At 51.4% G+C, this 22,943-nt stretch overlaps 10 protein-coding genes across 10 annotated transcripts; 3 read left to right on the top strand and 7 right to left on the bottom strand.

Annotated features, from left to right (window-relative positions):
• Nucleotides 1-509: 509 nt before the first annotated feature.
• Nucleotides 510-1,337, bottom strand: bud32 (serine/threonine protein kinase BUD32; the record flags this gene model as incomplete). Its single annotated transcript, XM_056653932.1, has 1 exon — nt 510-1,337. The coding sequence occupies one exon, from the start codon at nt 1,335-1,337 to the stop codon at nt 510-512; it is 828 nt and encodes a 275-aa protein (XP_056514999.1).
• Nucleotides 1,338-1,557: 220 nt separating this feature from the next.
• yvc1 (putative potassium ion channel Yvc1) lies at nt 1,558-8,297 on the bottom strand (the record flags this gene model as incomplete). Its single annotated transcript, XM_056653933.1, has 8 exons — nt 1,558-2,017; nt 2,067-2,203; nt 2,257-5,566; nt 6,208-6,598; nt 6,648-6,788; nt 6,846-7,780; nt 7,836-8,163; nt 8,213-8,297. 8 exons carry the CDS (start codon nt 8,295-8,297, stop codon nt 1,558-1,560), a joined length of 5,787 nt encoding a protein of 1,928 aa, XP_056515000.1.
• Nucleotides 8,298-8,853: 556 nt separating this feature from the next.
• Nucleotides 8,854-9,962, bottom strand: NUU61_003352 (translation initiation factor eIF2 subunit alpha; the record flags this gene model as incomplete). The annotated part of the gene is made up of 4 exons (XM_056653934.1): nt 8,854-9,331; nt 9,394-9,601; nt 9,653-9,815; nt 9,885-9,962. The coding sequence occupies 4 exons, from the start codon at nt 9,960-9,962 to the stop codon at nt 8,854-8,856; spliced, it is 927 nt and encodes a 308-aa protein (XP_056515001.1).
• A 585-nt stretch (nt 9,963-10,547) lies between these two features.
• Nucleotides 10,548-13,036, top strand: NUU61_003353 (SulP family inorganic anion transporter; the record flags this gene model as incomplete). Its single annotated transcript, XM_056653935.1, has 4 exons — nt 10,548-11,002; nt 11,064-11,693; nt 11,752-12,271; nt 12,335-13,036. 4 exons carry the CDS (start codon nt 10,548-10,550, stop codon nt 13,034-13,036), a joined length of 2,307 nt encoding a protein of 768 aa, XP_056515002.1.
• Nucleotides 13,037-13,584: 548 nt separating this feature from the next.
• NUU61_003354 (uncharacterized protein) lies at nt 13,585-14,652 on the bottom strand (the record flags this gene model as incomplete). The annotated part of the gene is made up of 1 exon (XM_056653936.1): nt 13,585-14,652. One exon carries the CDS (start codon nt 14,650-14,652, stop codon nt 13,585-13,587), a length of 1,068 nt encoding a protein of 355 aa, XP_056515003.1.
• A 273-nt stretch (nt 14,653-14,925) lies between these two features.
• NUU61_003355 (F-box protein) lies at nt 14,926-16,279 on the bottom strand (the record flags this gene model as incomplete). The annotated part of the gene is made up of 3 exons (XM_056653937.1): nt 14,926-15,544; nt 15,596-16,102; nt 16,170-16,279. 3 exons carry the CDS (start codon nt 16,277-16,279, stop codon nt 14,926-14,928), a joined length of 1,236 nt encoding a protein of 411 aa, XP_056515004.1.
• A 504-nt stretch (nt 16,280-16,783) lies between these two features.
• NUU61_003356 (oxidoreductase, short chain dehydrogenase/reductase family superfamily) lies at nt 16,784-17,672 on the top strand (the record flags this gene model as incomplete). Its single annotated transcript, XM_056653938.1, has 3 exons — nt 16,784-17,384; nt 17,456-17,552; nt 17,606-17,672. 3 exons carry the CDS (start codon nt 16,784-16,786, stop codon nt 17,670-17,672), a joined length of 765 nt encoding a protein of 254 aa, XP_056515005.1.
• Nucleotides 17,673-17,804: 132 nt separating this feature from the next.
• On the bottom strand, nt 17,805-18,383 carry NUU61_003357 (GNAT family N-acetyltransferase; the record flags this gene model as incomplete). Its single annotated transcript, XM_056653939.1, has 1 exon — nt 17,805-18,383. One exon carries the CDS (start codon nt 18,381-18,383, stop codon nt 17,805-17,807), a length of 579 nt encoding a protein of 192 aa, XP_056515006.1.
• Nucleotides 18,384-18,738: 355 nt separating this feature from the next.
• On the bottom strand, nt 18,739-19,702 carry NUU61_003358 (uncharacterized protein; the record flags this gene model as incomplete). The annotated part of the gene is made up of 3 exons (XM_056653940.1): nt 18,739-18,927; nt 19,007-19,271; nt 19,344-19,702. 3 exons carry the CDS (start codon nt 19,700-19,702, stop codon nt 18,739-18,741), a joined length of 813 nt encoding a protein of 270 aa, XP_056515007.1.
• An 812-nt stretch (nt 19,703-20,514) lies between these two features.
• NUU61_003359 (uncharacterized protein) lies at nt 20,515-21,722 on the top strand (the record flags this gene model as incomplete). The annotated part of the gene is made up of 2 exons (XM_056653941.1): nt 20,515-21,422; nt 21,479-21,722. 2 exons carry the CDS (start codon nt 20,515-20,517, stop codon nt 21,720-21,722), a joined length of 1,152 nt encoding a protein of 383 aa, XP_056515008.1.
• Between the last annotated feature and the right edge of the window lie 1,221 nt (nt 21,723-22,943).

The raw sequence follows: 22,943 nt of genomic DNA on the forward strand, positions 1-22,943 counted from the left end.
GTCTAAGGAATGGAGCGCCAGGCTTGATAAAATGATTGCTACAAGAGAGTGTATAGATCAACAGCAACCCCTCAAGTCCGAATACAAGGGAATCCCAGATGTACAAGTGAATTGATAGAATGCATACTTGTTGATTCTCGACCCAATATCTTTTGAGGCCCTATGAATTTCATTCCCGAGTCCCCAGTGGGAAGGGGTTAAGTTTGAAATCCATTCGCTGGATTTCCCAACGACCCTTGAGCCCAGCGGCCTCTTTTTCTGTAGATAGCGAATTCCAGTAGGCCGTGAGCACCAGAACCAAGCCCTAATTGCTGGGCCATACACGGTGGGCGTCATTAGTAGCCTTTCGGAGAGGCAGGCAGCGACACAGTCGATAGAGCGTAGAGCATCCCCCGTCAGAGCGGATTTTGACTTCTGGGCGAGTGAGACTCGAGATTCTTAACCGTAACCAGTCGAACCACTTCGATTGTTGGCCGAATAATATTAAACCGTAGACATCCGTCTGGGCTTTAGCCAATCATGCTCCGCTTGCGACCTCGCATCCGCACGTCCTCGAGTCTCTTCAGCGTAGACGGAGCGCCCCGATGACTCTCGCGGTATCCCTGGACCAGCGCATCGAAGAATGGTTCCGAGCGCGGATGCGTGCTGCCAATGGCGCGCTCCAACACATACAAATCCACCGCGCGGTCTTCGTCCTGGACGCTCTGCGACGCGAGCCCGAAATCAATAAGGACAATGTCGCCCTTCATGGATGCGCCGTTCTCAGTAGTGGTTGTCGCGGTATTATCCTGCGGCGAACCCCGCAGCATGAGGTTGCTGGTAGTCAAGTCACCGTGGATAACGCCGGCCTTGTGCAGCGCACCGATTGTCGCTCCCATCCGCTTCAGGAGCGCCCGCGCACTCGCCTCCTCGCGCTCACGCTGCACCGGGTTTAAGGATGCCTCATTCTGCTTCATCCATGCCTCCCATCGCTCCAGCACCACGCGCACAACCGCCCCCTCCACCCATTCCATTAACAGCCAAGCTCCGCCCCATCCGCTCTCGGCGCCGCCGTGTCCCTCCCAGTCCAGTGCTAGTACACCCGGCACGCTGACGCCTTCTTTAATGAGCTTGAAGAGACATCGAGCTTCTTGGATGATGCGTTGGCGCGTCAGTCGTCGGTCGAGGATCGGGTGTCGGTACGGTTTGGAGGGGCGGATCTTCAGTGCGGCGGGGATGGCGGGGTCGAGAGAGGCGGTTTTGTAGACATGGGCTTCGGCACCTTGTGTGAGGAGGGTCGGAGGTGGTGTTGTGTTTGTGAAGGGCGAAGGGAGAGTTGGTGGTTTGTATTCGGCCATGGTGCGCGTGATGTGTGGGAGGTTCTGTGGAATGTGCATAAAAAGTTGGGTGTGGGGCACCTTTGGAGTTGGCAATGCTACATAGCAATATACGGTATACCTCACTAGCGATGATTCTTCATAGATCGCACACATGAGTAGTTCTACTCTATGCTCAAGATCATTATTCCTCCACTTTCCCGGTCTATGAATTCAGCATCCTCTATGATACAATCCAATCCTAGATTTTCCTCTGCGCCTCCGTCTGTGCCTCCGCCTCAATCTGCTCCCTCAACTTACGCTCCGCTTCACGCTTCAGCTGATCCTCGCGGCGAACCGCAATGTCCTTGGGACGGAAATCACTGAACTGGGTCTTGAGCACATTCTCAATCAGCCAACAACCGGCGTAATCAATCGCCATCACCACAGTCAAGGTAACCTTAAACTCGGTGCTGAAGGGGACCAGGCGCAGCTTCTCGTTGATCTCGGGCACAAACTCCGTGGCACAGGAGAAGGCGACACCCGAGGCAGCCACCAGACCCCAGTACATAGCCTTGTTCTCGCGGATCGACTCGCGGAACGGACGGCCCTGGTAGTTGATCGAAAAGGTCGAGATTTGCTGGATCAGCTGCAGAAGATAGATCGCGCTGTTCAAAAGGGACGGCTCGAACTCGCCCTCCAGGTCGATATCGGATTGTCTCCTGCAGGTGGTTAGCACGAATCTTTCTTGAATTTCGGCTAGCAACTTACGGCTCAATCTGGTAGACATAGTTCGAGATGTAGATCAGCGTCACAATGTGGATCGCAAATTGTCCGAGAATGGACCCGATGATGTAGATGTTGAAGATGTTCGGCTGCGGGCGCTCTTTGGACAGACCCTCGACAGACTGTGGTTGTTATTTATTGACACAAAGACGCAGAAAAAAGGAAGAGGACATACCTTGGCTCGGGAGATAGACAAGAAGCAAACACTCATCAACATCCCGCTGATCGTGACTTGACCATCACCGAACTTGATTCCATCCAGGTAGATAACACTCAGACTGTACGCACTGATCAAACAGTTCAGGGCAAGAATCTTGTACATCTGGATCGTCGCAACCAAGGTACAACGGCCCTGACGAAGAATGTTCGGGATAGCAATAACGTTGGCCAACTTGCTAGTAAACGGCGCAGCAACGGACGCATCGCCCAGCTTGATTGTCGGCGGCTCGCTCTCATCCATCTCCTGCTCCAGCATAGAAGAAGTAAGCTTGTCTGCAAGGCCGGCCGCGGCAATCTGGGCCTGCTGCTGCTTCTGCTGCTGCGGGGTCATGGTCGAGGACGACTGCTGAAGGGCCTGGGCGCCAGGGGACGTGATGGTAGGGATTTGCTCGGCGCTGCTTTGCTGGTTGCCGGAGGCCGCTGCAATCGCGGAGCCCTTTCGTTGTGCCTCTCGCTCAATGGCCTTTTGGTAGTGCGGGTTGGTAGGTCCAGGGGGGTACAGGTGAGCGATCTGCACGGGCACCGGGGGCGCAGGCTGGTTAAATCGTTGCATCATGCCAACCTGTTTCTCATACAGTTCCTTCATCTTGGTGATCCGGTAGTGCTCGGCAATCTTGGAAAGATCCTCGGGCGATCCATTCAAAAGCGCAACACCAACGTGGGCTTGCTTCAGCGCGCCGACGTCATTGGTGCCATCACCGCACATCAAGGTAGTATAACCCGCATCCTTGAGACCCAACAGAATATCTTCCTTCTGCTTGGGAGACACGCGAGAGTAGACCCAGGTGTGGCGGAGCAAATCGGGCAGAGCCTTTTGGCCCTTGAACTTCGCCAGAGCATATCCAGTAATACAAATATCCTTGCTGTTCAAAATCTCCGGATCCAAAGGCTTGGTCGGATCAACATTGGTGTTCATCTTGTCATCAATTGTTCGCCAAACCAGACGTGTGCCAGAGTTGTCATGCTCAGGAGCATCGAGGATCACCACTTCCCGGTCGACAATCTCAACTTGGCGAGCCACATGAACCGCAGTCAACGGGTTGTCACCGGTAATCATGACGACCCGGTGGCTGCTTTCATTCAGCATGCGAACAGACTTGATTGCGTCCTCCTTCAGAGGGCATTGAAGAACAAGGAAACCAGCAAAGATCAAATCAGCCTCGATTTCGCTCCGGGAATAATTGTTCACACGGCCCTGAGAAAGCTCAGAGTCTGACGAGAGGTACTTGTAGGCAAGAGAGAGAACACGAGCCCCGTTACGGGTGAAATGCTTGAAAGTTTCCTCGTAGTTGGGAGGCGGGTTGATCAACATGCCCCGAATGGTCTCGGGGGCACCCTTGACGCTAACAAAAGTGGCCTTGCTCTTTTTCGAAGTCTTTCGGTCGGAGCTCGTGATAGTCGATATGGTACTTTGGCGCTTGAGGGCGGACGAAAACTGAAACCGTCTCTTGATTTGAACAGACTCAACGGGACGAGAAGATACCACCGGGGCAATGCCCTTGCAGGCCAGGGTGTCATTCTTGCCCAAAGTCCAGCCGAGCCACTGCAACGTAGCCTTTTCCATGGGGTCGCCAACGACATCACCCTCATCCAATTTCACCAGAGAATGAGCACTTGCGAGAACGAGAGTAGTCTCAGGACCAACAGCAGCAGCCTTTGCCAAGTCGATGTGGGCACCGTCTGGCTCGACGGTGGCACCTGTTTGGCCCAAAGTGAGTCCGGCGATACCATCAACAACCAAATCCTCTCCAGTCAAAGTACCGGTCTTGTCAAAGCAAGCCACGTCGACACGTCCAGCAAATGGAATCCGGAAGGGCTCGGTGCAGAAGATTGCGAACTTGCTCAGGGCAGCAAGACTAGTGTTGACAGCCAGGCTAAGCTCCATGGGAAGCTCCGGAGGAACGACGCTCGTAATGATTAGCACGCAGTCCAAGAGAAGCTTAGATCTCTTGCGGTCCTTGGACACACCCTCTTGCCACACGTACCAGGAGGCCGCGATTGCGAAGAAGAGGAGGAAGAGAATAAAAAGCAAGGCCTCGACGTTGTTGGCGGACACACGTTCGGTCGAATAAATCATGGTACGCACAAGACTGCCCTGGCTAGTTTCGAACCCGGTCTTGACCACCACGCCCAGCGCACCATTATCCGGAGGGATTGTAACGCCACTAGCAATGTTCTTCAAGTTCTCGTCCCCATTGGCGTTGGGATGTGTGATCTGCAGGACCTTCGTTCCTCCATGCACAAACGCATTTTTGTCCAGACCGTCAGGTTCGATCAGTTCTTCGCCCGGTCGAAGCTGAACCGAGTCCTTCAGGAGCGGGGTGCTCTCGCCAGAAAGCATTGCCTCGTTCACGATCACGCTGCCTTCGACCAGAAGGATATCACAGGCGACGCCGCTGTCCTCCTTGGTGCGGTTGACCGACATCAGATCGCCAGGCAAAAGCTTGTCGCTGGTGATCTCCTGCCATTTGCGCTCACGGTACACCCACACGTCGTAGGGTTTAATGCTCATTCCACGGAACTCATTCAAGGTCCTCTGTCGCTGCCACACCACAGTACTCTCGAATGCAACCAGCATGAAGAGCGTGAACAACGAGTAGTACCAGTATTCGTCCAGCATCCACAGCCCGACACAGAAAACCTGGAAAACGAAGAACGGCGCAACGGCGTGTTCCTGGAACAGCTCAATGAACCCAGGGACGGGAATATCAAAAGTGTTGTCTCCATAGTGGTGGTGTACGCGGTCAATCTCGGCTTTGGTGGCCAGCCCCTGGCTCTTTTGGAAGTATTGGAGGGCGGGCTTGGGTTCCGAGTCGAGAACGTAAGACAGAGGAGCAAAGGACCGACGATCGGGGTAAAACAAAAAGCGGCGCTTCTGGAACAGAAACGAAACCGTTTTCTTTCCGCCGGTGTTGTCATGGATCAAAGGGGAAATCTCCGCGGAGCCGGCGTTGGTGATGGGAATCACCTTAATCAGGCGGGCAGAGTCGATCGACTTGGCCGAAGTGGTCGTGAACAGAGTGCAGATGTTGATGTTCCACTTGGTCATCAGCCAAAGGAGCGACTGAGCCGTGATGATGGTGCCCGACCAAACGAACGTCCATTCCTGGCCTTGGATGTAGGTGTCATAGCGCTCCGGCGAGAGATAGAAAGCGAAGAAAGCTGGCCAAATAATCAAGAATGGCCAGATGTAGGTGTGCAATTGCAAAGGGAGAGGATTGTGCAAAGATGCATATTGAATCTGGGGGTCATCGGCGAGCTTTGCCCTGTATAGAGTCAGTCGAGATTCCGAGGGGCCACGTATTCATGAGTGGCAGGACGCACATGATGGCAGTAGAGTGACCACAGTCAGGGTCGAATCAACAATTTAATGATTCATAAGAAACAGAGATCAGACACGGCAAGAAATGCAAAGTCAGCAGAAGAAGCCACCTCGCGATGAGTTTGGTTTGGTTCCAGAGGATTCGGACGCGCTAGACGCTGTTATGTAAGAGCTCGAGCTGATCTGGCTAATGAAATACGATTTTTTGGCTGAATGTCATGCCCAGCCGGGCTAGCTCAATCGGTAGAGCGTGAGACTCTTAATCTCAAGGCTGCGGGTTCGACCCCCGCGTTCGGCTTCTTTTTTTTTCTTTGGTTGTTGTTGTCTTACTTATTATAACTTGAGTTGGCCCAGTAAATAAAGATGTTTGCTGTCGTTAGACTTTATTGCTCTATATATTTAGGCAGTATCCAAAATCGATCACTAAGTATAAAACTGCAAATGTTAATTAAACCTGGATATATATATATATATATATATACCTCTGTTACTTTCCGCCGTAACCCTCTTCTTTCTAACTGTATTCTCTAGCTCTACTTACTATGTTCAAGAGACATGACAAAAATCGACCGGCCATTCGATTACTTCCCATCCACTCCTTTCTCGGGAGTCAGTACTTTGACCATCTCCGTCAATGTCGTCACTTGTTCCTGGAGCTCTCTGATCTCTAGAGTGCACCTGTCAACCTTAAGATCAGGCTTGGTGTCGTCAACCAATTGCCTCCAGGTATCCTCGAGATCGAAATCAACATCCTCGGCCACATGTTCCCACTCTTGGGTGTTATCATCATCTTCCTCTCCACGACGACGATTCCATCTGATCCGGTGGGCTTGATGAGTTTCAAGCCAGGCGGTAAAGATCAGCAGCGGCGAATAGATGACGCCCATGATAACATCGTTCAACTTCGCATAATACTCACGTGGGAGCCACCATTCAAACAGGGCGACCAGGCACAAGATTTCGACGAGGTTAAATGCTACCACAGAATTAGTAACGCCAGAAACCATACCAAGTTCACAACCTACGTGGTATAAACACGTTCTCATCCGGAGCGCGGACAAATTGCATGGTTTTCTGTGCAAAGATCGCCATGTACTCGTCGGTGGCATTGCCCGAGATATCTTCGTACGCGCTGTTGTACAGCGCAATGAGAATATTCAACAGCACTAGCCACGGTCAGTTCTTCTTTGCCAACGAAAAACATGAAGCAACAAAGAGCATACCGATCATGACAACAAAATTGAAAACATAGTAAAGAATAATGCCAAAGGGGAACGCGAAGTCCTGGAAGGTGTCGAATTCAGGACTCGACATGACCGAGTTTGCCATCCCCTGTATAATGGATCTGGTGATGTGAATATCCGCATCCACCTGGGCCATTCCGATGAAGGCCTGGAAGAATCCGGCCAGCACCACAAACAACAGCGCGAAGAAGATTAGACTCTCCTTCATCATCACCCGCAGAACGACGAACATGGCCCCGAAAAAGCGGAACGAGTCCAGATAGAGCATCATGCGCATCCAGAACATTGGGCCGGCAAAGGCCAAGAAGTTGTAGCTAAGCTCGTTGTATAGCTGTCTCTGTTCATCCTGAGCCGAGGATGAGTGTGCTAGAGCCACCACTCGCAAAAAGAACGAGGCTGCCAGAATCGTATACAGCGTCGAGTTAAAGGCGTTCCAGAACTCGAGATAATTCCAGCCGACTTTCCAGAACTTGACCACCTCGTCGCAGATAAACGCCAAGGTCATGCCATACAAAATACACTCGGCCACGTCAAGATCACCGCTCGGGTTCACCGTGTTGATCACAGCCGTGTACAGTGCAAGGTATAACAAAGAGAATAAAATCTGGCAGACATTCTGGTAGAGCGGAGTCCTCATCCGGTCGGGGTGGAAATGAACCCAGTAATTGGTGTTGGATTTGTCGACGTACTCGACAAAGTTGGTCGGATTGCCGTCTTCCTGGCAGATCCAGCCTCGCCAAAGATGCTGAATGCATTTTTGGTATCCCGCAGAGCTGATGACCTTTAGAGCATGGAGATCTACAGCCCGCTCGATGACGTTGGCAGGATCGGTCTCCACCCCTTCGCTGAACAAGGAGTATCGCTTCAGTAGAACATCCTTCAGCAAATAATCTAGGTTCTGCTCGGACTCGATTCTGGAAAATATATGAGCAGGGTTCCTCGACAAGTAGGATTGGCAAGGGTTGATACATGCGCTTGGCGATAACCTCACAAGCTATCGCGCGAGCTTCATGGAGATCGGCATCCCACAGCTCCACAGAGGACTGGATCTTGAACCACCGCAGACAAACCAACAAGCAGTAAACTATACAGGCCTTGTAATCATCACCGCCCGCCCGCTTGGTCGTCTCAATCACGTTTGGCGTGATGACACGACTGTTGGGGTCGGTCAGAGCGCTCTCCTCGACCTCGCAGAAAACCACCTGCTCAATCTGGTATTTCAGGCGAAGAGCGACCTTGGCAATTTCCTTGGAAGACTGAGATGGTTCTGCTTCGTCGACGGCATACGATGGGAGAACTGTCATCCGATTAGCGGTATTACACAGATCGCGCTGGGTATGACGTACGCCGCCGACGCTCGACCTGAACGCGGTGGTGGGCTCTGCGGCGATCGATGTTGAAAATGTCCTTCCAATGGACCATGTTGAACATAGTAGAAATAATGTTTCGAGCAGAGTCAAGTCAAGAGAGATGTCGGAATAAGCAGAGAGGAAGGGGAGAAGTTTGATTTAAGCCCCAGGGATCGGCAGATCTGAACCCGAATTTCCCGCCAATGCTGGTCATATACAATTCAGATATTCGGATCATACATGTCATACAATTTATACAATCGTGCTATTCATAGGAACACACGAATCTGTCGACTTTAAGCATCACTGGCATTCAACGTCTCGTTGCATCACATATGTACATCAGAACTTGCCCATGCAGACCGCAAGGACGCCGGACGGGACTTCGACCGGTTGGCGCTTGCACGGGGGAATCTCATCCCAGACCCGAGGAAGCACCTGGGCAAGCTGCCCGTGGGCGGGGCAACTTCTGCCTGCACATTGAGCCATCAAGCCGTTGTTTTTCCCGTGTAAATGTGCATGATTTTCTCTATCCATTTTGGCCCATTCTCTCCTGCGGTTGCTTCTGCGCATTCGATGCCAGTGCTAGTGAATGCGCTGGATGCTCTCCCCCGGCTCCAAACTGTGACGCATGGCTTTTACTCGGGAACCCCCTCGTCGCTCTCCGACTGGCTCTCGTCACCACTGACCTCCTGGTTCTCGCGCTCGCGCTTCTCCATGAGCTCTTGGAGAACAGCGTCGTCGTGCTCAGTAACGGCCTTAGGCGCCATCTTGATGGTGCAGTTGCCGCCCGACGACTTGATCTTCGCACCAATCTTCTCGATGGCCTCCTCTAGCAACTTGATTCCCAGGCTCTTGTCCAGACACTGGCTGGTCAGGACGTACAGCGGCGGCGCCACCAGCTTGACCTTGATCTGGTTCTCGGGGGTGTTGTCTGCCTCTGCGGTTCGCAAAGCCTCCTTGACCGCGTCGATTCCGTCGTATCCGAAGCAGGTGACCTCGATATCGGCACGAACCTTGGTCGGGTGAGGGGTGAGCTTCTTGCTGATGTACTGCTGCAGCTCCTTCTTGACAGGTTCGCTGGGGAAATCAATCTCGTTCCACACGTCGGGGTTCCTGAACACAAGTAAGTCAGTTTCAGAGTTGCGATTTTGCCTGACATTCAAGACAAAACATACGTGATCGACAGCTTGAATGCATCGTGCGAGTGGCCGTATTTCCGGTTCAACGGCCATGCGATCTGCTGGTAGAGGGTCTCGAGGGGAGTCTGGGTCGCCTCGGCGACGTGACGCATGATCGAGTGCACCGCCTTGCTCTTGTTGTATCGCTCCTCACACTTGGTCACATCCTCGGGCGAAACACGGCGCTTGGACAGATCAATGTAACCTGCAGTAAGAGTCAGCCATGGAGTCTCGCACGCAAGTCATGCCTGCCTACCTTTCTCCTTGTCGACACGAAGTACAATCACCACCTCATTGCGCCCGATCCGAATGAGCTTCTGTATACTCCGAATACGTCTCCGCGAAAGTTCAGACAAGAGGATCATGCCATCGATGTTGTCGTATTCAAGCAGTTTCACGTATGCGCCCATCTCGGCAATCTACCATCCCACCAAAAATCGAGTTAGTCTGTGGATATTCGGGATTTTTGACGCTTAAATTTTCTGTACCTGCTTAACGTTGACCATGACATAGCTGTCCACCTCCGGATACTTCTCCTCGTAGAATCGACAATTTGTTAACGACATTTTGGCGGGGTTGCGCTGGGAAAAAAATCTCAGGTGCGAACTGGACGAATAAGACGGCAGTCGACGAAATCCAAAGAAGAGCGAGTCAACAAAAAAGACGGTACAAAGGACAAAGCCCAAAGAAAACAGACTCGAGGAGGATGAATGTGAGCACAATCGAACCTCGCTTTGTGGCGGACTCAAAACCCACACTTGCTTGACGATCACGGGACTGGGATACTGACACGTGACTCACCGCTCTGCTTTCCAAGAGGACTGCTGGACCACCTCAGCAAGTGACGGAACTGTTGTGGTTTGATCAGAACAGACAGAAGATCAAGCGAAAGCACCCGGGAGATTCTCAGCATGGTATACTCATACTGCCCGACCTTTGCAACTATGCCTGGGCTATTCCGACGCTCCGGACGCATTGATCAATGATAACGCTGGTTTCCCCCGCTTATCAGCTACTAGTGGCCACCGCCCTTGCTAACCAGCAAAGGCAGGGGTTTCCTCGGTCTCTGATTTTCTTTCCCGGACACTTATGGCGGGCGTTGATGCTCCTCATCGCTTCCTGGAAATCTGATCTGGTCTTTTCAGTGCATGATGTTCGAGTCCACCCCGTTGGTTCGGCGGGAACCGGATGGGCGTTCTTTGCGAGACCGAGTTGTTGAGATGTTTCGCCCCCAGAGTGGCCTGAGACTTTATTCAAATCCGACTTCTATCCATGGAGGCGCCGAAAACAATTCAAGCAGGGAGATTGGGACCACGAGCGAGCCGGGTGTGAGGACGCGCCTGCTGGAATCCTACGACCATGCGGATCCCATTTGTGGCGACCGGCGCTGTAGCCATGGCACATTCTCCCCGCGAGTGGAGGATGCAGAGCGGCAATTATACCTTGGACAGAATCAAAATTTGGGTCATGGAGGGAATGGAGAAGCTGCCGCAGCACCCAATCGCTTCGCAGACTCAGACGGCCCCGAACCAGGCGCGGATTCGGAGAATCTATCGCAGATGAAGTCGTCTTTCACGGCACTTTCAATGAATGGCAATAAGAAATTGTACGATCTCCACGAGTATTGTAATCCACCTCGAATCAAAGACGACTAACGGAGTGTGCAGGTACATCTCCTATTACATACCCTTTTTCAGTTGGATTGGGCAGTATCGCTGGTCCCTCCTTCGTGGGGACCTCATAGCTGCGCTGACGATAGCATCCATTTACATCCCAATGGCCCTTTCGCTGGCGGCAAATCTGGCTCACGCACCACCCATTAACGGCCTTTATTCTTTCGTGATCAATCCCTTTGTCTATGCGATTCTGGGAAGTTGCCCTCTTTTGGTGGTGGGCCCAGAGGCTGCCGGCTCTTTGTTGACGGGAGCCATTGTCAAGGCCAGCGTCAGCGAGGGGCACTCGGGCGAGGATGACAATTTGGAAAACGCCATGGTTGTTGGCGTAGCCACCGCCATGGCTGGTGGCATGATCCTGGTCGCTGGTCTTACTCGACTTGGCTTTTTGGATAACGTGCTGAGCCGACCATTCCTGCGAGGATTTATTACTGCCATCGGCTTCGTGATTTTTGTTGACCAGCTCATTCCGGAATTGGGGCTGGCTGATCAGGCCAAAGAAGACGGAGCCAGTCACGGCACCACAGTTGCAAAGCTCGCATTCATTTTCCGAAATATCAGGGACTCTCATGCACTTACTGCGGCTGTCTCGTTTATCAGTTTTACCATAATCATGGTCATCCGGTGCGTATAAACCGGGAGCATACCAAGTGCAAGAATGCTAGAGCTGACCCTCTTACAGGACCTTGAAAAAGTGGCTCATGCCGCGCATTCCCCAGGTGGTTTACTTCCCCGATCGATTTCTGATCGTGGTGCTGTCGGCAATCTTGGCCTGGCACTTGAACTGGGAGGACAAAGGGCTGGAATTGCTAGGACATACTGAGATCAGCTCCAGCAGACTCTTCGCATTCAAATGGCCGTTTCAGTTCGAGCATATGAAACACGTGCGTACCGCGATGAGCAAGGCGTTTATAATTGCACTCCTTGGCTTCTTCGAGTCGTCTGTCGCGGCCAAGGGCCTGGGCGAAGGCGGTCCTGACGGAATTCAGGGCATGCGCATGAGTGCTAACCGCGAGATGGTAGCGCTCGGCGTGGCCAACGTTCTCGGTGGCTGCTTCATGGCTCTCCCGGCGTTTGGAGGGTACGGACGAAGCAAGGTCAGCGCGCAGACTGGGGCTCGTTCCCCCATGACTAGTGTTTTTCTGAGCATCATTACGTTCTTCACCATTATGGTGCTGTTGCCGTACCTCTTCTACCTTCCGGTTCGTACTCATCGTCTATTGCTTTGGGGATTTGCACTACTTCAATTACTGACTCCTGTCCAGAAAGCCGTTCTTTCCTCTATGATCTCAGTTGTCGCCTTCACACTCGTCGAAGAATGCCCGCAAGACCTATCATTCTTCTTCCGTCTCCGCGGCTGGACTGAGCTCAGCCTGATGCTACTAATTTTCACGGCAACAATCTTCTACTCGCTGGAGCTGGGCATGGCCCTCGGGATCGGCCTCTCAGTAATCATCCTAATCCGACACGCGACACACCCACGCATCCAGATCCTGGGCAAGGTCTCCACAGGAACAGGGACGCGCTTCGAGAACGCAGAACTGCACCCGGAAAATGTCGAGCTCGTCGCCGGCGCCCTGATCGTCAAGATCCCCGAGCCGCTCACCTTCGCCAACACGGGTGACCTCAAGAACCGCCTCCGCCGCCTCGAACTATATGGTTCCAGCCGCACACACCCATCTCGGCCGCGCATGCGCGCCCCGGAGCACAATAAGAACATCATCTTCGATGTTCACGGTGTCACCAGTATCGATGGGTCTGGTACACAGGTTCTGTGGGAGATCGTCCAGGCCTACACGCAGACTGGTGTCTCTGTCTTCTTCTGTCGGCTGCCTACTGCCGGTGTCTTTCGCATGTTTGAGCGGAGTGGCATCGTTGAACAGTGTGGCGGTTTGACGCATTTCGTGCCGAGTGTGGATGAAGCGTTGCGCTTGGCTGAGACTGAAGAGCATACGCAGGGAATCTAAAGGCAAAAGTTGTATTGCATTTCATGAAGCGAATTTTGGATATTTTGATGTATTTATGATCTCTTGTCCTGGACATAGTCTGTACATAACGAATATTGCTCTGCTGGCTTCTGGTCCAGTTTTGACTGGTTGCGTTGTTTGTGGATAGTTCCACCGAATCCATATACCTCTCAACACTAGTCACTCGCTCCCTATTGAGTGTCTTTCCCGATGACCTCCAGTCCAAGTAAACCGCCTTTCCGCTTAACAATCCTCGTAGCCTCTTGGCCTGAGCCGGGGTATTGTCTCTGGGGCGCCGCTGGCCCTCCCCAAACAAGAATGGTACGAGAAATGCCATGGCCAACGACCACAATAGAAGGGTCTAAGCTTATCCAGAATATACCGGCATCGAGACACACCAGTCTAGATAGACACGGCCTGACTCCCCAGCCGATGCCAGAAAAAAAGAGACGGCTGATGCTATTCGAATCACCACCGCAAGAGAGCCGTTCCAGCTTCTCTAGTAGTCTAGCGCAATCACCCAAGCTGCACTAAAACCAACCAGCAAATCACGTAGTCTGCTCCCCAACGGCAGCCCTGCGAACGACAGCCCGAAGCAGCGTCTCACTCGCGCGCAAAGCACGCTGAAAGCTCGAGTCACGGCCCCGTCCCACGGACGCACCATCCTCGTCGCGGTTGGCACTAACAACGAGCTTCATGCGGCCCTCGCTCCCCAGCACAAAAGCCGCGCACGCGACCTTGGATAGGCGCACATGCTGTCGAGCGCGCTGGTCCGTCGCGGAACCATCCATATCGAGCGTCATGGCGAGATGGGACTCCAGGTACGTCGTGAGGTTTGCGAACAGCGGGCTGCGCAGTTTCTGTTGCAGCGAGCGCGTCTTGGATGCTGCTGTGCTGGGACCATCGCGCAGAAATCCCGCCAGAGAGGCGCGGGCGATGCTGACGTTGAGGGAGCGCAGGGCTGGTGCGATTGATGGCGAGAACGAGAGCGTGAGCTGCAGCTCCTTGATCACGTCCTCGATGTAATCGGACGCGCGGGCGCTGCGGCCGTCGCGTAGAGCTTCGACGTAGGTCTCTAGGCCCGAGCACAGGAGCGCGGACGGGAGCCGCAGAGGCGAGCAGTAGGTGTCGAAGTTGGCAGACAAGAAGGAGATGAAGGTTTGGCGCAGCGCGTTGGGGAATCGGGTCAGGAGCAGTGGGAGAAAGGTAGATCCCTCGCGCTGGGTCTCTTCTTTGCCATTACTTGAGTCGGAGTCTGCAAGTAGAGCTGCTTTGTAGACAATGAATTCGTATTCCAAGGTAACTAAAATCCCAGGAAATGAGGGGGTGGAGCGTCGGCTTGATGCTGCATCGCGTGGAGATCCTGCCGTGATAGGCTGCCACAGACACTCCTTCAGCGCGCCCGTCTTGGAGAGCGCGTCGTCTTCGGCTGCGCTGGCGCTGTGGATCCCGGCTATCACGGCGCCGGTCAGTTGGTCGCGCAGGCGCGTGGCATATGTTTTTAAGGCACTTTCGTTGTCGAGGAGAGTCTCACAGTCCTTGCTATGGTGGAGAGGAGAGAGCCGATGGAGAGTCCAGGAAGTGTTGAACAATTGATGCGCATCTATTTGCTCCATGGCAGCGATTATTTCAAATTGGAATTTAGTTGCTCTCGTTCACTCTGGTCCTTCCCCAAGTTGACGGTTGATAGACATGACGTGCAAACAGAACAAACATGGAGTATTCCATCGCGATGAAGTATACAGTTCAAGAGTAAATCAGAAAATCGCATGGATATGAGCATGAACTGCTAAATAAATGTAAATGGCTTAAATCTCGGTAACCAAATCTACGCCGAAAATGTAAAATGTATCCACCCCAACGCCTTGGACGCTCAAAAAATCATAGCATCATGCCTGCCATCCCCGTGTCGGATAGCAATCCGCACACCCAAAAAAAATGGGCACACCATTCCAAACCCAGGCATCCTCCACATCATGCGGAGTGGCATTTCTCGACGCCATCTCGGCCTTGGCGACATCGAACCAAATGTTGCGCACCGAGCTATGCATGTGCTGGTCGGACTCCTGGGCAAAAACCACCGAGTTCATATGATCCTGTTCGTGCATCGTCATGTCGTGATAGAAGTTATACATAAAGTCCTTGCGCTGCAGTCGCTGGTTGCCGCCGTCCCCAATCTCCGCGGAGAAGAACTCGACAATCCGTACGAAGGGCGACAAGGTGAGCAGGGAGCTGATCCACGAGTCATCGATCTCCGCCTCGGGCGACATCGTGTACCGGATGTACGACACCAGCAGCTGCATGCAATGATGCGTGGCTACCAGGGTCGCGGTGTTGGTAAAGGGCGGAGAGCGGAGGATTCGGGTCTGCAGGTCGCGGTACATGGTCTGGCGCACCTCTAGCGGGATCGCGACCGGGATTCGTCCGGCCTCGTAGTCTCGTAGGAGCACGTTGGCGTGCTCGCGTCGCGCGGAGGTATACGATTCGAGAAAGTACAGCGTGTAGTACCTAGCATAATCAGCAATGCCACGAGAGCGTGATAACGCTTGCGCTACTCACATTAGTGGTGCGAGGTGGAACCATATGCTGGCGATACCGCGCTTAACCAGAGCGTTGCGTTCGCTTCGCTTCGCAGGGAACGAAGACCGTACAAGGTCGGACTCGGTTTGAACGAATCGATCCATCACCCGGTCTGCAAGGTAGTAGCAGAGGCGCGAGCAGAGCTTTTGACGGCGCCGCAAGCCATGCAGGTATTTGAAGGTATAGATGTGGCCACCCTTGGCGCTTTTAGACGGTGGAAAAAGGTCCGACAAGAGCACCACGTCATCTTCCGGATTTCGAGTATAGGTGCGCTCACTGTCAATCGGCGAGGGGAGAGTACCATGGCGGCGCTGGCGGAGGTACTGCCGGACAATCTCATGTTCGTGTGACCCCAGCAGATGGTAAAAGGCGCGGCAGACAAGCTTCAACGGACGGAAGTCGGAGATCCCGCAATGGGCGAAGATGGTGATTTGGATTTCGACCGGGAGGTTCCATGGGGATGACGGCGGCGTGGGATTAGGCAGACTGCACAGACAAGCCAAGGGTCAGTATCAACCAAGACAACCAAGAAAACTGGGGCCAGGAAGCTCACCCCAACGAGGACGAGGAACCGGGGATGTCCTTGGCACCCGCCTTCCTCCCTTTCTTGATGGCAGCTCGGACTTTGTGCACGGAAAGGGCTAGTTTGGCAAAGCCAGTCATCTTTTGGCCTTTGAGATGGTCTGCCCAGCTCCGGCGAGGCCGTTGGGGAAATCCAAAACAAACTCGCAGATTGAAAGCCCTTGAAGGCGTCTCTGACTAAGCGCTTCAGCAGCACCTGCATCCATCCATGGACTGCGTGGGTGGATTATTCCACCGTTGATTCAAGAGCTATTCTCGCCCAGCGAGACATGGCAATAGAGGCTTGTGGTGAGGTCACCCGGGCATGTTGTTCGAGATCAACCCGGGAAGGAAGAGACACGACAATGGCCTCGGTCACCCTCAGAACACCGCAATTCAAGGGAACACAGCTGGAACCCAACCAGTCGACATAAAACCAACATATGCAGCAGCTGAGGTTTAGATGAGAGCTGCTTTTGACAACTGGCCGGCAATGCTGGATTGCAAATATATATACTGACGTCATCTGCTGGTGGACTTGCGTCAAGCAGAACCAATTTATATGAGCAGCTCGACCACTTGAATCTTGCAACTACAACCTGCAGCATGACTCGAACCATTCTAATTGTGGGCGCTTCCCGTGGCCTTGGTGCCTCTCTCCGGGCCCGTTATTCCTCCGAGCCATCCACGAAGGTGTTTGCGACATCGCGAACGACAGCCCCAGACACGACCCCAGGCGTCACCTGGTTGACTGATATCGATGTCTCCCAGCCCAACGTGGGCCAGAAGCTCGTGTCACAACTCCCAAAGTCAATCAAGATCTCCACGGTCATTATCACAGCGGGCTATTTCGGGTTTGAAACCTTCGACGCGCCTGACTGGGAGAAACAAGTTCAGATGTACACTACTTCCGCGATTGGGCCCGTTTTTGTGGTACACCACCTGGTCAAGGCCGGGGTATTGGGAGAGGGCAGCAAAGTGATCTTGGTTAGTAGCGAGAGTGGTAGTATCACTCTGCGCCATGAGAAGGAAGGGGGAGGGAACTTTGGCCATCATGCCAGCAAGGCAGCGCTCAACATGGTGGGGAAGCTCTTGAGCTTGGACTTGAAACCCCAGGGCATTGCGGTTGGTCTGGTACATCCAGGTTTTATGCGTACCGAGATGACCAAGAGCGTTGGATTCGACAAGTACTGGGATGCTGGCGGAGGTAAGCTCATTGTCTATATATGTGATTCTGAGTGGGAGAAGCGTCACTAACATGAGAATTTGTTTGACCAGCGGTGACGCCGGACGAAGCAGCTCAGTCGTTGGTCTCGTTCATTGATGGATTTGATCTCAGCAAGACTGGTGAATTCTGGGCACCGCGGGGTCCGGGGTAAGGCTGCTTTCTTTTGATGACTGGGCAATCAAGCTGATTTTCGTTGACAGAGATATTGGGACCGCCGAGGATGTCCTTGGAAAGGACTTGCCAACTCCTTTACAGCTGCCATGGTAGGCCTGGCTGTTACCCAGATAGCAGTAAACAAGAGTATTTGTCGACAGTATGATGCTTCAAAGACTACATTGACCGAGCAACCAACCTCTATTAGAAGCGGAGTAGATTTTATAGACATCAAACCATGCATGCTCAAGGAGTGGCATTGGGCCGAGCACACATAAAAACCAACGTCCGGTCCATATCCTTGCGCTCTTCGTGTCCCACGACCTTCGCCCCAATAATCTTCTGATAAAAGTCCTGCATCCGCTGATCATCCGTGAGCAGGATGATCCGACGCAGATACGGCATATTCTCTTTAGAGAAGATCTCCGCAACGCAATCAATGAGCCACCTCCCCAGTCCATTCCCCTGGTACTCGGGAAGGACATAGACATCAGAGAGATAAGCAAACGTGGCGCCATCGGTCACCATTCGTGCCAGACCAATCTGCTCCGTATTCTCTGGGCGTGGGGAACGAGAATCGGTTTTCTCCGGGGCAGGGGATTCCGTCCATCGGTACACGCCAAAGCTCATTGAGCCATGGAGCATCTGCCAGAGCACGTCCTCCGGAAAAGACTTTTGCGACCAGTAGACAAAGTCCTGTTCAAATGCTGCCTTAACTGCTGCAACTGACAGTAAGGCTGGGTCTGTCGAAATGAAAAACTCGCTGCGATTATCCCGGGTCCATGTGCGGGGAGCGATCAAGCTTGTTGGCGGGGTAGACGACATGGCGCCGTGTCTCGAGGATAGAAAAGACTGAACGCTCTGCTTCGAAGAGTAAGGGAATTGAAGGAAAGGTACTGGACCAGAAAAAAGAAATGTCTTGCCGGGGAGAGTCTTGGAAGATTCTCGAGTGACGCGCCTTCAGCCATGTGAGTCATTAGTTTACTTCTAGTCAGCTTAGTCTTCGCAATACATGTATGCCATTAAAAAAATTGAACAGTGGCTGAGCTTCGCAATTAAAAGATAGAAATGAAAACATTTTCAATTATTATCACATGCACCGAATACTCCATTGCGCCAAAGACCCCGGGAATCTATCGTTCATTCATTCAAACATAACATTGGCCGATCAAGAGCAGGATCATTTCAGCAATGTCTGGGTGTTTCCCTTAACCTTGCCATACCACCATAGACAGAGGTCGGCCGCTTTGGCCTCTGTGCCCTGACGCATATCGTAAAGAGGGGTGTTCCGCACGACAAGCTTGTCGCCATTAAAATAGGCTTCCAGAACTCGGAAGTGCCAAGGGCCCATGGTAGAAATTAGTAGCATCTAGAGAGCCAAGTTAGCACGAGTTCAATATATGGGCAAGACAAGATGTGTTCGTCGCATGGACAAGGGGGCGACCTACAGGTGCCATCAGGTGCGGACGAAGAGACTTGGCAGAAAGCCGAGCATCCATGACGTGGATGATAGCCATGATCTCGCCCCTGAGCAGGCGATTGTCTCCCATGACATCGCTTTCCATTAGGCACTTGACATGCGGCAATGGGGGGTTGGGATTGGGGACGTTCCGCAGGTTTGCCGGATAGATCCCGGAGCCCGGATTCGTCATAGGGACGGAGGCATTCACAACCTTCCAGAAGTAATCGCCAATTTCATAGAGATCATGACATCTGAGGCTATCCCATCTGCATAGGTGTGAGAAATGAAACCCTCAAGCATTGCACGAAGTGGAGGAAGCATACCCTACATCGTAACTCCCAGCGGGCTCCAGGGGGGACTGATCACGAATGTAACGCTTGATCCAAAAATAGAGAATCCGCACGTTCTCGTAATTTTCTAAATCGGCATTGTACTCCGACCAGGTCGAGTCGGGTGTTCTTCTATCCTGCAGCCTTCCCTGGTAGCGATCAAAGAATAAGGGCTGGCCATCGGACTTCTCATTCAGCGACAGTGGCTGTCGTACAATGCTGGCCTTTTCACACACGTTGGGTTCGATATGGTGGGTTTCGGCGCTACAGATGGTCTCCATTGTGGCTCGCAGCGCCCGACGGTAGCGGTTGCGCGTCTTGATCTGCTCCCGATCCGTGTCGGCGAGAGACATGATGGGCCAAAGGGAGTTGGCAAAACCAAGGGAGGAAATATCACACAAGGACTGAGATAGGTGAAAAGGTTCAAACGCCAAAAGGAGACAGCAGAGGAGCATCTTAAGTGAAGAGGAAGGAGAGGGAGTTTTGATAGTGAGGTTGCCGGGCAACGTGGGGAACCAATCACAGCGCTTGCGTTGGCGCCATGAAGTACCAGCCCAGCAAAGCCTTGGATACTATGGATAGCTATACTTTTAATTGGTAACTATTACTATTAAATCAATACCCCACTGATGATAATAATAGCTATAGGCTCTCGATTTTTTCTTCCTGAGGATCAACAAATATATGAAACTCATGCCTTTATATGTTTTTTTGAGATAGTTTCATATCTTGTCTTGTTTATGATTATGTAGCTAACTTCTTATTTCACATTTTTATTTTTATTTTTATTTTTTAAAAATAATATTCCTTGTAATATATTTTGCAATTTTTTTTTGTCGAAATACTTTTATATTATTTTTTTTGTTATGCTTTGTTATATTATTGGATTCGAAACGTTCCAGGTCTCAATGTGCCGCTAAAGAGTACATTGCATATTACCGCGCGACAAAGGAAGCGTATCTCCTATATTACTACGATAGGGTACACTGATGACCTAGGCGCCTAATGATACATGAAAAACCTAGTGTGTAAGTTTTTATGATTCTCTGTACATTGTTAAATACCCCCCTCTAGATCTTTTCCTACCCCTCATTCTGCTACCATTTATACGCCTGCTTCTATCTCTATTTCTGTCCAGTTGATTCTTTTTCACCTGGAAAGAGCCATGAATGACCTCAACTCTCCCCCAACCAAGCCAGACGAATGGGAATCCACTGCCCGCCGATGGGGGGTAGCGGACAGAACAATCCACAAGATCAACCTATACTCGGCTTCTAAATTACAACCGGAGCAATTCTTGATGCTTCGCATCTTGTGGCAAGAACTCGACTATACTCATCTTGACCTGGCGAATTTTGGCCTGACAAAATGGGTGGAAGAGGCCTCCCACATCCTCCATGGCTATCAACCGTGGCAAGACTATTACTCCAAATTCAACGATCGACGGCTTCAGGGGACATTTGCTCTACCTCGATTCTACCAAAAGCAAGCATCTCGAGTCTCGCAGGACACGTGCAAATTCGATGTCACCGCTGTCCCAAGTCCAATTTCAAAGCACACTCGCCAACAAGCAAAAATAAACGCGGGAGTCAGCAAGCTATCCCTCGAAACCCCGAGCAAGCAGCCAAAAACACCCAGAACCCCTACCTCTGGCTGGAGCCTTGATGATGAGCACGATTTACTGGAAAGTGATGATACGCCTCCCGAACAGAGATCTTATGGGCCAGAAGAGCTCCTGGATAAGGATTATCCAAAGACCAAAGACGAGCAGATTGTCAATACCGCACTCATCGACTTTCTCAATGCGTTTATTGTTCACCTTGATCTTCCTGTACAATGGTCGCTATACCGGAAACCTTTCACTGCCAATTTCAACATGGCCTCACTGGAGGCTCGCACCGATGGCTGCTTAGAAGAGAACGATGCTAAGGCGAAAGTCCACGCACTCGTGGAAGTCAAGCCACTACTGAGAATTAAGGCTCCTCTTGCTATCGCCATGCAGGAGGCTGCTCAGATGGTGGCCTGGATCAAGAGTGTCCCGGATCCAGTGGGATTCAAATACAGCTGCGGCGGGTAAGCCACCTGAGTTTTGTTCTATCTACCTCTCGGATTAGCTGACAGTCAATCAGCCGCCTGCACGTATCGCAGGATAGAAACGAGATCTACATTATCTTTGCCGAGTACGATGAAACCTACGTCAAATATCTCAACAACACTCTAGAGGAAAGAGAGAACCCCGGGTTCATGAAGATGCACCAATTTGGTCCGTGGGATACAACGCGAGCTTCGGACATGAAGAAAGTTGGTCCGATATTGCTGGGAATTGCTTTACGAGGGAGAGCAGAATGTCAAGCTGGGAAACCTCGGCGGTAAATCGTTTATACAGAAAGCTTTGTTTCTTTCTTTTTGTTACTGAGATATCCGAAGCATAATTAGTACTGAATTATTCTTTATCCTTGAATGAATTTTCTTTTCGCATGTTTTTCTAAGTATTTTTTTTAGACATTCTTCTATATAAATTTCTAAATGACAATCGAATTATCTTACATACTATGATATAAACAGCTTTCCTATGACTACATAGCTTGCTATCCCCTCCGGAAGAGACTACAAATTTATACTATTTTCTCTGCTTACAGTGCATTTCAGGTTTATATAGCATAGAAAGAGAGAAGGCCATCACAATAGTGAGACCTCGGGGCGTATTTGGCCATGTAGACTTATTGTGTATGGAACAGAAATAGAGACAGGTGGAGTCGATGATTTAGGTGGCTGAGCTGAAGGTCTTGAATTCATATGACAGATTCTTAGAAAGTCGAATCCTTCATCAAATAGTCTCCAGTAGAGCGACGAAACCGGTGTGAAGAGGGCGGGTGAGTTCGTGGATCGAACCCGCCGAACAAGTCATCGAAGATCTCAAACCAGGATTTTCAGTAGAATCCCTTAGACAGATCTACCACGCCCAAACTATTTGTGATTTCTCGTGCAGAGTAACCACATTTTGGGATCGGACCATTTGCGGATCCTCGCGTGGGGATCAATAGTTTTCGTTGGCTAGCAGTGACCAGCACCCTAAAAGCCCTAATGTGGGGGTTGGACCCCTACTGATAACTGCCAAATTGATGCTTGAGAGTCTACAGAATTGCTTGTTGTAAATTAATAAAACACGAAGGGCTTATTGAACATTCGAGTAAATTTGTCCAGTATTTTTTTTTTTTTTTAAAAAAAAGAAACTCTTTAAAGCTCACTATTTTTGCCTCATTTCTGGCATTTGACCAGATAATTCTCGAAATGGCTCCAATAGTAATTGCAGAGAGTAAATCCTTCAGTATCAATCATTGAACCATGCCCAAAGTGCTCTTTTACCCAACTGCAATCATAGCATCCCGGCCAAGCAGGTGGTGGGCTATTATATCCCGACACATCGGTCAAGTCAATTATATCGGGCTGAATATTCAGCTTACTCCTACAACTATGTAGGATGAGAGAATCCAATGGTCTTCGGAATCTATTCAATAAATGATATCACCATAGACATGCCACTATCAGGCAAACCATTCAAACTCTTGTCTCTCACTCACTCTCTCACACTCT

The sequence above is a fragment of the Penicillium alfredii genome (assembly GCF_028826965.1).
Source record: "Penicillium alfredii strain IBT 34128 chromosome Unknown utg000004l_segment0_segment0, whole genome shotgun sequence".
In the NCBI taxonomy this organism is placed as follows: domain Eukaryota; kingdom Fungi; phylum Ascomycota; class Eurotiomycetes; order Eurotiales; family Aspergillaceae; genus Penicillium; species Penicillium alfredii.